This window comes from Salmo salar, chromosome ssa11 (assembly GCF_905237065.1).
Source record: "Salmo salar chromosome ssa11, Ssal_v3.1, whole genome shotgun sequence".
In the NCBI taxonomy this organism is placed as follows: Eukaryota; Metazoa; Chordata; class Actinopteri; order Salmoniformes; family Salmonidae; genus Salmo; species Salmo salar.
Genome location: NC_059452.1, coordinates 16,872,457 through 16,884,996, shown reverse-complemented (window position 1 = coordinate 16,884,996; position 12,540 = coordinate 16,872,457). Strand labels below are relative to the sequence as shown.

General features: G+C 45.7%; 1 protein-coding gene across 8 annotated transcripts in view; it reads left to right on the top strand.

The window, feature by feature from the left end:
• LOC106562138 (SH2 domain-containing adapter protein F) overlaps nt 1-11,774 on the top strand; it is a 114,718-nt gene extending 102,944 nt beyond the window's left edge. For all 8 annotated transcript variants that reach the window (XM_014126783.2, XM_014126778.2, XM_014126781.2 and 5 more), the window contains 3 exons: nt 586-763; nt 977-1,096; nt 10,025-11,774. In XM_014126783.2, the coding sequence (XP_013982258.1) occupies nt 586-763; nt 977-1,096; nt 10,025-10,211 (485 nt within the window). In that variant the 3' untranslated portion in view covers nt 10,212-11,774. The remainder of the gene's footprint in view (nt 1-585; nt 764-976; nt 1,097-10,024) is intronic.
• The last annotated feature ends 766 nt before the right edge of the window (nt 11,775-12,540 follow it).

Below are 12,540 nucleotides of genomic sequence, written 5' to 3'. Positions count from 1 at the left end.
GAATCATGAATAATAAGTCAAAGCAGCTCTGTTTTTCACAGATATGCCTGATGTTTAGAACACATGCTTCTCTGAACTCAATGCCACTTTAGTTTAATTGCTTATAATTGATGAGTACAGGAAACACAAGATGGACTTCAATGGTCAGTGTGTTAAAGCTAGAATCCTTAGTTGCTACATCCATTTTGGACTTATAAAGTAATGATATATATACCCATTGATTCTTGAAGTATATAACTTGTAAATGTCTCATGAACTGTCATACCTCATCAGACTCCGAAATATCAGCTTGTTTTTACTCATTTTGTAAACAGTATAAATGTAGGCAAACACTGAATAGCCTCAAAACATTGTTAAACTATAATGTTGATGTCATGGATGGTCTGTACTTGCATCCATAGCTCTGTCTATGAATTTGAGTGGTTACATTACTCGAGGCCCATCCCTTAGCTATTTACCAAAAACCGAGGCGGGGTGTTCAATGTTCCAAGGCTAATATTTGACATGTCTCAAGGAAGGCCTCTATTGACTTGCTTTTGTATTGTGATACTCATATCTGGCTGTGGGTCTCTCCTTCATTTACAGTCCAGTTTGAAGGGGCGGAGAAGTCCAGAATGTCGCCCACCAAGGAGGCTAGAGGAGGGCGTCCGCCCCGCATCCACTCCAGTTGCTGTCTGGTCAACACCAAGATGAACTCTCTGGACCACTGCAGTGCTGCTCTGGGGGAACGCATTGACCCCTCCATGTCCTTGGAGAGCCAGTTGTAAGTCACCTTCCCCTACTGTCTTTCTATCCACAGAATTATAATGACTAGTAATTCTATTCCTGTCATTCTCTCTAGGGATTTGGTACTTTTGTGTTGGTGCTTCTGAGGTAGAGCTGTGTGGAGATATTTGATTGTCTTTTGACGTTAGATAACAGACACTTTCTCTATTTGAAGCTCTGTTTTATCCTCCCTCTTCTCACTACCCTGTAGCTGGTACCATGGAGCGATCAGCAGGACGGATGCGGAGTCTCTGCTGAGGCTGTGTAAGGAGGCCAGCTACCTGGTGAGGAACAGTGAGACCAGTAAGAACGACTTCTCCCTCTCACTCAAGTAAGACCCTTCCCATACATACTGTCCACTACACACAAGTAAGCAGTGTACAGTTGATGACACACCACCTTCTCACACACTGGAGAATATATAGCACTCAGTACCCGCAGTGCCTTCAGAAAATATTCGGAACTCTTTTGACTTATTCCACATTTTGTTGTTACAGCCTGAATTCAAAATGTATTGTATAGATTTAATCCATTTAATCCACATAATACCCCATATTAACAAAGTGAAAACATGTTTTAAAAAGGTTTGCAAACTTATTGAAAATTAAATACAGAACTATCTCATTTACATATTATTCATACCCCTGTGCTGACACTGCAAATTGAGCTCAGGTGCATCCAATTTCCTTTGATCATCCTTAAGCTGTCGCTACAATTTGATTGGAGTCCACCTGTGGCATGCACCTGACATAATTTAGAAGGAAACACACCTGTCTATATAAGGTCCCACAGTTGACAGTGCATGTCAGAGCTGTCTGTAGCTCTCCGAGAGAGAATTGTGATGAGACATACACTACCGTTCAGAAGTTTGGGGACACTTAGAAATGTCCTTGTTTTCCTCAACTGGCAGCTTCATTAATTAAATTGTACCCGCAAAACACTAGTCTCAACGTCAACAGTGAAGAGGCAACTCCAGGATGCTGGCCTTCTAGGCAGAGTTCTTCTGTCCAGTGTCTGTGTTCTTTTCCTCATCTTAATCTTTTCTTTTTATTGGCCAGTCTGAGATATGGCTTTTTCTTTGAAACTCTGCCTAGAAGGCCAGCGTAACAGAGTCGCCTCTTCACTGTTGACGTTGAGACTGGTGTTTTGCGGATACTATTTAATGAAGCTGCCAGTTGAGGACTGGTGAGGCCTCTGTTTCTCAAACTACACACTCTGATGTACTTGTCCTCTTGCTCAGTTGTGCACCGGGGCCTCCCACTCCTCTTTCTATTCTGCTTAGAGTCAGTTTGCACTGTTCTGTGAAGGGAGTAGTACACAGCGTTGTACGAATACTTCAGTTTCTTGGCAATTTCTCGCATGGAATAGCCTTCATTTCTCAGAACAAGAATAGACTGACGAGTTTAGAAAGTTCTTTGTTGCTGGCCATTTTGAGCCTGTAATCGAACCCACAAATGCTGACGCTTAGGCCTGAATGCAAAGCGCTATGTATGGAGAAAACCAGGCACAGCGCATCACCTGTCTAACCTCATCCCTACTGTGAAGCATGGTGGTGGCAGCATCATACTATGTGGATGTGATTCAGCGGCAGGGACTGGGAAACTGGTAATGATAGAGGGAACAATGAATGGAGCCAAATACAGTCAAATCCTTGATGTGAACCTACTTCAGAGTGCAAATGACCTTACAGTGACCGCAAGCATACAGCCAAAGCAACGCTGGAATGGCTTCAGAACAAGAATGTGAAAGTCCTTGAGTGGCCCAGCCAAAGCTGAGACTTGAATCCCATTGAAAATCTATGGAAAGATGGAAGGTGCTTCTACAAAGTATTGACTTTACGTAAATTAGTTATTTCATTTTCAGTACATTGCAAACATTTCACATTTTTTTGTTGACTTTGTCATTATGGGTTACTGTGTGTAGATGGGTGAGAAAAAAAAATCACCTTAATCCATTTTGAGTTTAGGCTGTAACATGACAAAATGTGGAATAAGTCAAGGGTCATGAATTCTTTCTGAAGGAAATATATATAAATATAATATATATACAATTTTACACACACACACTTCACTGAGGGTGTTCACGGGTTATCATAGAGTACCAGTTCAACACGCAGTACAGCACCATTATTCTGCCTTCAGGAGTCTTCCTCACCTCCTACCTACCTGCTGACTGTCTCTTCAGTATGGTTATACACATCACCTTTAAGAACCCTGTCCTTCCTACATGATGCCCTCCGCTTCCTCCCCTCCCACCTCCACCAGGTAACCTCTCTGGCGCTCTAATTCGCTGACTTGCCCAGAACTGAATTCATAATGCCCCCCTGGCTGACCTCTGCCTCCTGACTGTGACCTATCTCCTGGCCAGCGGAGAGTCCAGGGGACAGGCCCTGATTGGTTTAGTCTGGTCGGACATTTGGCTGGAGGGTAGCTGAAAGGGTCTCGCTGCACAGCTGGCACTCACCTCCTCAAGGCAGTCACATGCCATCGACTCAGAGGCTCTGAGGGCTCACACTACCGCAGGGAGCCAGCCAACTGATGAGTGTCAGCGGGCTGCCATTTTACCAGCACACAGCAATACCTGGCTGAGAAAACCATTTCACCACAGGGGCAGAGAAAGGGCCTCTGATATGAGCTGCAGAGAGGATAACTGCTTGAGTTATGGCCATGGAAGATAGTTCTACAGTATAATTGTCAGCTTTATTCAGATACAAACTGGCATTTGTGCTCTCTTGTCGTTGGCTTTTGTTTTTGCTTATTCACAATAAAGCACACATCTGTTGATAAAGTCAGTGATAGATTAGATACATTGCAGCAGGGGGGAAACCGTTGCTGGTGCTGAGGACGCTCCTCGTCAGTCGGCTTTAGGCTCATCTCTGCTGGCAGGAGGAGATGATGCTGTCCAGAGCTGTTCCACTGCTCCTCACACTGACTGACTGCTCATTTCATTACCAGAGCTCTGGGACTCTGCTCTGGCCTGCCAGGGGGACACACAAGGAATTAGACTGGTGGGCTTGATTGGACAGACAGTGCTGGGCCATTGGCTGGACTGTCTGGTGCAGTAGGCTGGTAGGCCTTATTGGACAGACAAGGCTGGGGTTGTTTGGGGAGACTTTATTTAACTTGGCAAGTCAGTTAAGAACAAATTCTTATTTACAATGACGGCCTACCCCAGCCAAACCCGGACGATGCTGGGCCAATTGTGCGCCGCCCTATGAGACTCCCAATCACGGCCGGATGTGATACCATCCGGATTCGAGCCAGGGACTGTAGTGATGCCTCTTGCACTGACATGCAGTGCCTTAGACCGCTGGGACACTTGGGAGGCCACTAGGACACGTCCCATGCTGTGTCTGAGGGGGTGGAGGAGAGGAGTGTTGTTGATCTCCAGTAGAAGCTGACCTTCTCAGTCAGAGCCCACGCACTGTGACCTTTCAGCCAGCAGCACTGAACCTCTGACCCTGTCAGTCCGGCTGCCTCCATGGCCAGTCACAGTGGAAGAAAGTCATATTGACTCTGAGTTCAAAGTTCAAACACATAGACTTCTGAGTGCGTCTTGGACCACCAATGTCCACCAATAATGGGACTAATTGTGTCAGTTCCAGAAGGGAGTGATGGAATTAATTGTTCCGTGTCTGTGTGCTTGTGAACCATAAATCATAGTTGTGTAAAAGGCTGTTTACAACACTCTCTTTGTTGGACCTCCTGCACAGATCAGTGGAGATGTCATCCACACAGGGCAGAGGGCAAAGGCAGGAAGGCAGATATTTTCAAACAGCTCTCTGGGGTGTGTGGTGGATCATGTGCCTGTGTCCTGCCAGCATGACTGTGTTTGTTGTGCAGTACTGGTAGGAAACAGAGGAGGCTGTAGGGTCATTCAGATCAACCCAGTAAACAATCAGCGGGTTGATTCATGGAGTCATCAGTGGGGAGGGGGTGACACAGAGTTCAGTCTGCTCATGTTGGAGCCTCCTGCTTCCTAGAAACCTCTGTGGCAGAGGCTGGAGACCCTGTGTTTAGACACTCCATGTCTGGAGCTGCTGAAATATTCATGAGGCCAAATCGGCGGCACGTTTGTGCTTTGCATCATTGATGAAGGCCCAGGCTTTCACTAACCGTGAGTCTGCAGAGCCATTTGACAGGGAGAGAGGGTACCTTGTCACTGTCTCTCCTCCTCTCTCTGAAGATGAGTGCTCTTTTAGGTGCATAAAACACATTTAGCCTTTCACTGGTCTCTGAGAGGTGTAGCTCTCCCTCCTCCCCCCAGGGAGGGGTTTTACACAGCCGGGTTTATGGGCTGACTGAGGTAGAAAATAAACCGTTGAAAGAGGAAAACAAAGATTTATGCATCAAAATGTGTTGATGTTATAACACATGGGGAAACTAGAAAGCCTTGGAGTTGTAGAAAGAACAACAAAAGCTCTCAGCGTTGGCAATTTAACTCATGTCCGGAGAGGCAAAAGTGTCTCAGAAAAGTGTCCTTTCTTTGTCTTTCTTGTGAGAGACACATGGCTCTCCCAGTGAGGGCTCTTCTAGTTTGTTATGGAGTGTGTGGTTCAGTGTGCGTGCAGTTCAGTGCACAGTTCAATGCGTTTTATTAATGCATGTTTTCGTCTTGGATATTACCACAACTGGAATGGTTCCCAAATCAAACACAACAACAACACAGATTTGTGTTTTGTACAGTATAGTTGACCTATAATGAGCAGCACCAACCACATTCTTGTTTTTAAAATCCCTCCAAACCACGAGGAACAGGTGTGGTCATGTCCTGATCATGTTAGTGGTCCTTCCAGTCAGACACACTCTGTTTGTGGCTGCCGCAGTACGCATTAAACCGGAAGAATGGCTATTCAGGACATTTCCTGTCCCACAATGCTTCTTAAGTTCAAGGCTTTCTTTCTGGATCATTATCAAATCAAAATCAAATCAAATGTATTTATATAGCCCTTCTTACATCAGCTGATATCTCAAAGTGCTGTACAGAAACCCAGCCTAAAACTCCAAACAGCAAGCAATGCAGGTGTAGAAGCACGGTGGCTAGGAAAAACTCCCTAGCCAAAACCTAGGAAGAAACCTAGAGAGGAACCAGGCTATGAGGGGTGGCCAGTCCTCTTCTGGCTGTGCCGGGTGGAGATTATAACAGCACATGGCCTAGATGTTCAAATGTTCATAAATGACCAGCATTGTCAAATAATAATAATCATAGTAGTTGTCGAGGGTGCAACAAGTCAGTAACACAAGAGTAAGTGTCAGTTGGCTTTTTCATAGCCGATCTTTGAGAGTATCTCTGTCTCTAGAGAGTTGAAAACAGCAGGTCTGGGACAGGTAGCACGTCCGGTGAATAGGTCAGGGTTCCAGCAGGTCTGGGACAACAGGTCTGGGACAGGTAGCACGTCCGGTGAACAGGTCAGGGTTCCATAGCTGCAGACAGAACAGTTGGAACTGGAGCAGCAGCACGGCCAGGTGAACTGGGGACAGCAAGGAGTCATCAAGCCAGGTAGTCCTGAGGCATGGTCCTAGGGCTCAGGTCCTCCGAGAGAGAGAAAGAAAGAAAGAGAAAGAGAGAATTAGAGAGAGCATATTTAAATTCACACAGGACACCGGAATAGACAAGAGAAATACTCCAGATGTGACAGACTGACCCTAGCCCCCCCGACACATAAACTACTGCAGCATAAATACTGGAGGCTGAGACAGGAGGGGTCAGGAGACACTGTGGCCCCATCGGATGAAACCCCCGGACAGGGCCAAACAGGTAGGATATAACCCCACCCACTTTGCCAAAGCACAGCCTCCACACCACTGGAGGGATATCTCCAACCACCAACATACCATCCCGGGACAAGGCCGAGTATAGCCCACAAAGATCTCCGCCACGGCACAGCCCAAGGGGGGGCGCCAACCCAGACAGGAAGACCACGTCAGTGACTCAACCCACTCAAGTGACGCACCCCTCCCAGGGACGGCATGGAAGAACACCAGTAAGCCAGTGACTCAGCCCCCGTAATAGGGGTAGAGGCAGAGAATCCCAGTGGAAAGAGGGGAAACCGGCCAGTCAGAGACAGCAAGGGCGGTTCGTTGCTCCAGCCTTTCCGTTCACCTTCACACCCCTGGGCCAGACTACACTTAATCATAGGACCTACTGAAGAGATATGTCTTCAGTAAAGACTTAAAGGTTGAGACTGAGTCTGCGTCTCTCACATGGAAGGCAGACTATTCCATAAAAATGGAGCTCTATAGGAGAAAGCCCTGCCTCCAGCTGTTTGCTTGGAAATTCTAGGAACAATTAGGAGGTCCGCGTCTTGTGACCGTAGCATACGTGTAGGTATGTACGGCAGGACCAAATCGGAAAGATAGGTAGGAGCAAGCCAATGTAATGCTTTGTAGGTTAGCAGTAAAACCTTGAAATCAGCCCTTGCCTTAACAGGAAGCCAGTGTAGGGAGGCTAGCACTGGAGTAATATGATCAAATTATTTGGTTCTAGTCAGGATTCTAGCAGCCGTATTTTGCACTAACTGAAGTTTATTTAGTGCTTTATCCGGGTAGCCGGAAAGTAGAGCATTGCAGTAGTCCTACCTAGAAGTAACAAAGGCATGGATTAATTTTTCTGCGTCATTTTTGGACAGAAAGTTTCTGATTTTTGCAATGTTACGTAGATGGAAAAAAGCTGTCCTTGAAACAGTCTTGATATGTTCTTCAAAAGAGAGATCAGGGTCCAGAGTAACGCCGATTATCTTCTGCTGGGTGAGTTTAGCTTCTCTGATGCCATGGATTTATTGCGTTGAAGCATCATTCATGGTGCAGTCTAATATATGTAGAGAGGTAGAGATAAACGATGATGGCTGTCAGCCTATTTCTCTGCTTGAAGGATGAGCGGGTTCAAGTGAAAGTCATAGACCCCGGTGAACAGGACACCAGACATCCAGAGTGAAATGAATCCTGATTAGACAATAAAAAGCCGCACAACCAAATAGGATAACAAACACAAAAGGCCCAGTCTTGTTAAAAATAGCCCTACATTTCTGTTATCAGACAGCAGTGAGTAGTGGTCTGTTGCACCGTTGTCTCTGAGTCTCCACGGAGCTGAAACGCGATAAGCGTAGCTAAACACTGACGGGGAAGGAAATCTTAGGGGGATTTCTAAAATGTTCCTATTGATGTGTTTAGCTTTTTAAGTGGTGTGCTCGTGTAACCCAAGGCCTGTCTCCTCAAGCTGTTGATGAATCAAACACACTTTACCTTCAGAGTGGCCTCTCCTCTCCTCTCCCAAATAGGCACCCTAATTCCCTATATAGTGCACTACTTTTGGCCTAAGCCCTAAATGGGGAACAGGGTGTAATTTGGGATGTAGGCAGTGAACAGGCTGCGTGACTAGAGATATCTGTCCTTATCTACTCCAACCAATAAACGTTGATTTGATGAACGTCCTAGTAATGACAGAGACGTATTCAACTGGAGGAGCTGGCTGGGTGATCAGGCTCAGTGATGGAGGAGGCTGAAGCTAGCTGTATTTACTTCACTATTATAGCAGCAGAGAAACCCTGCGGTCCTCTCCCTCAGCTCTCTTATAAAACGATCATCCACCTCTCCTCGCGCTCTCCTCGCTCAATCTCCCTCGTTTCTTTTACGGTCTCTGTCTCCCTCTCTCCGACTCCTCTCTCCGACTCCTCTCTCCCCCTCTCTAACCATACTTTTAGTGCAGCAACTATACATGTCAAGGCTGTGACTTGCCAGTCTTACAGCAGCAGTGTATTGAAGAGACGATATGAGAGAATTCATGTCGACTGTCCTTCATCTGCATTGGTCCTTACTAGTTTCACCGTGTCCCACTAGGGTTTTATCTCTTGGTTCATGAACTGATGAAAGATTTGACTTACAATAAGTATTTGCCTCTGATGTTTTGAGAAATGTCATTTTTAATGGTTATTGTCCCTTAATTGAACCTGTTAAATTTCTCCTTGATCCTGATGTTGATGTTCTCTCCTCTCTCTCGGCTTTGTTTCTGTTGGTCTCTTAGTGAGATAATATGGCCTCAGGCTTTTCAAATGCAATTATAAGATAACGGAAGATGCCCAGCAATTTGTGCTTTCTGCTGATAATGGACACACACACACACACACACACACACACACACACACACACACACACACACACACACACACACACACACACACACACACACACACACACACACACACACACACACACAGAGAATGGCTTAGAAAACATATTTCCATCTTTTGAATGCCATTCCCCGCTTATGGGAACAGGAAGTCATTGCAGTCCATCACTGTCTGGCTGTTATTCCACCGTTTTATTTCTGTTGACAGAAGAGGTGACACCTGCTCTGCTAAATATTGTATATATACTTTTCCTAACTGTGTAAGTCCTCCGGGTGAGCTGATTCTGCAGTAACTTGGGCATTGCACAATGCAAACAGAAGAAAAACATTCTCTGGGACCATGCTCAGTGCTTGACACTAACCTGATGCTGTGTGTTTGGCTACTTGTCGCAAAAAAGGTTTCTGATAAATGGTCTACTGAGGACTTTTCTTCTAGCCCTTCTGCCCCTCTACCTCGCTCTCTCTCTCTCTTTCACCCCTCTACCCCTCTTCCTCACTATCTCCCTCTTCCTCTCTCTCTCTCTTTCTCCCCCTCTATCTCACCATGTCCCTCATCCTCTCTCTCTCTCTTTCTCTCTCTCTCTCTCTCTCTCTCTCTCTCTCTCTCTCTCTCTCTCTCTCTCTCTCTCTCTCTACATCTCTTCTCTCTCTCTCTCCTCCCTCTCCCTCTCTCTCTTTGACCTCTCCTCCTCCTCTCCCTCTCCTTGTATGTGATAAAAGACCCGTGTTACTGCCATCCTCCCTGCAGCTTCTGTCCACTGCAGCATAATGGGTTTTATACAGCCACATTTCTCATTAAGACAAGGCTCCAGAGCAGGAGATTACTTAAGAGCTGTAAAGCACACAGATCCAAGGCTCCGGCTCAGCCCTACAAATACTGTAGGGAGCACAGCCCAGGGAGCTTTTCATTTGCTCTGCATTTATTAACTGGTGTAGCTTAAGTGATTCTTCCTGGCTGCTCATTAGACTAGTAGCACTCTCTACTTACAGTATATAGGAGTGTGTACAGTATGTGACCTGGGTTCTAAACCAGCCCAACTGTACTGCATCACCTGGGAATGATCTGTCACTGTACCGCTGGGAGATAAAGCACTCAATGTTTAGAGCTGATATTGTTTTCTCTCTCTCTCTCTAGGAGCAGCCAGGGCTTCATGCACATGAAGCTGTCGAGGACGAAGGAGAACAAGTACATACTGGGTCAGAACAGCTGTCCCTTCGACAGTGTCCCTGAGATCATCCACTTCTACTCCAGCCGCAAGCTGCCCATCAAGGGGGCCGAGCACATGTCCCTGCTCTACCCCGTGGCCATCAGGACACTATAGTGACACGTCCTTCCCCAAAGGTCACACAGGGGTCAGATGCCCTCTCCTGCCACCTCCCCTGGGAAACCCTGTCGCTCTGCCTATTTCCTTCTGTTTGATTGGTCTGAAGGACAGAGTTCAAGTTGGCGGAGGAGGCAGGGATGATGAGGATAACGCAGGTCACCTGGCATCACCTACCTGATCCCAGACCTGCTATTAACTTTTTTTTTGTTGTATTTTCTACAACATTATCATTGTATCATTGACTGAAACATCATCTGCTGACAAGCATTGTTTCACTGATCCCACAGCTGCTTCCTCAACAGTACCACTTTGTACCCATCTCTTCCACACAAGACCTGTTCATATTGGATTTGGCTCCATGTTATGCTGAAAATGTCATGTTTGTTTAGTGAGGGGAACCTAAAGATTGTAATGTCCTTATAAAGGAAGCAGGGAAGGCACATTCATGTATTGAATTTGGGTTATATATGGGCACTCTACAGTGGCCGGCAAACTCAATAAACATGCACTGTGTGAATACTTTCCCCATCAGTGCATCAACAGTTTAGTGTTTAAGTGCTGTACGGTCTACAGACTGACGCCTGTCTATTCCCGGGACTGTCTTTCTGATATCCTTCACCACGGGTGTCCCATTGGTAGGTGAGTAAGTACAGCTCTGGTTTGACAGTCAGCAGACTGATAGATGGATCACTATGTTACACAGCAGTAGCACCGTTGGCTAAATGAGCCAGAGATGGGCGCCTACTTTCAAAATGGGCCAAATTACCTTCCCAATCCCCCATCGTAGAATATCTTTGCATGGGTAGAATGGAATATGCCTGCATTGTCTACCTCAGAAAATCAATTTCATTCGTGAATCTGCAGATCAATAGGTACAATGGGATTGCAGATATTGATCCAACCCCCACCATGCGACTCCGATTCCCAACAAATTGCATCTATGGTTTAAGAATATGTTTTTGCATAAACCAGTCACATGTTTCTGGTTCTTTTTTTTAAACTACATTTTACAGATCAGCATTTGTATGTATAGTCACTATGAAATTGTGTGATGTCAGTGACAAATGTTTGGTTAATGCCTTATAATGCATGGGTTGAATCAGACGGATTAGATCCGCCGATTCCTAGAGTTCTGCTTCTTTCAACGATTGTTCTGTGACTGTAATTTATTCTGGGGTAATTCTTCTTATTACAGATGTGTTACTCCTCTCTGTGAAGGCCTGCCTCGTGGCATCCGGCCCTCACTATTCTCTGCCATGTGATCGTGTTTGGCCAGAGCTTGAATACCCCGGGCCTGGCCTCATATATATATACTGTGGTGCTTCGCTATGTGTTTTAGTCAGTCCTGCTTCATGTGTCCAACTGCCTCTGTGGCCTGACTCTGAGACACTGATGAGTAATGGTGTCTCGTGACCAATGGGATTGTCAAGCCTCACATAAAGACTGTAGAAGCCCCATGGACCAATCAGAGGACTCAATTTTCCTAAATGAACTCTGACCTCCAGTCTGTCATAACCCCTCTATTTGTTCGAATTATTTAATACACACATCTCAAAATTGGTTTCTTATTCACTCTACTCTTGATTTCCTCCATTGTCTCTGTGTTCTATCCTCTCTACCCACACGACCCTGTCTTATTCAGGTACAGACCTTGAGGTTAGAGACATTGCTTGAAGCCTCTCTTTGTTCTTGGAGTTTGACTTCTCCCCTGAACTAGAGGGACAGACGTGTACTTTAATCTTATGGTTAATAAGGAGTGCTGAAGCATGCTATGCAATCCCATAGCCAGTAGGTGGCATCATTGCAGATGTGGAAATCTAAGGCTGTTATCCAATTGGCATTTCCAAAGAATTAAGAGAATTATACAAGTGTTTGCTGGAGGTGAATTGATTCTGTTGGTAAGTTAAAGGAACAAGTAAAGTAGGGTTGCATACTGAAGCAGTGGTTCCCAACCCTTTTCAGTTAATGAACCACCAACTGAATTTTGCTCTGCCCGGAGTACTCCTGAAGTACTATACACCCTCATGTGCATGTGCATTTTACCATATATGAGCACAATTTCCCTCCATTACATACAATGGCCCTCTTCGGCAACATCAGAGTTACGTCATGAAGGTGTGGGATAGTCTAATCATGACACTGACAGACAAGCTCCTAAACCTGTCATGAAGAGTCATATACTGTATGCCAGTGGTTCCCAACCATGGGTACTAGGACCCCTAGGGGTACTTGGCCTATCCACAGGGGGTACTTTAGAAGACTCATGAGACCATAGGTCTACTGGTAAAATGCACATATATATATATATATATATCATTCAAGGGTT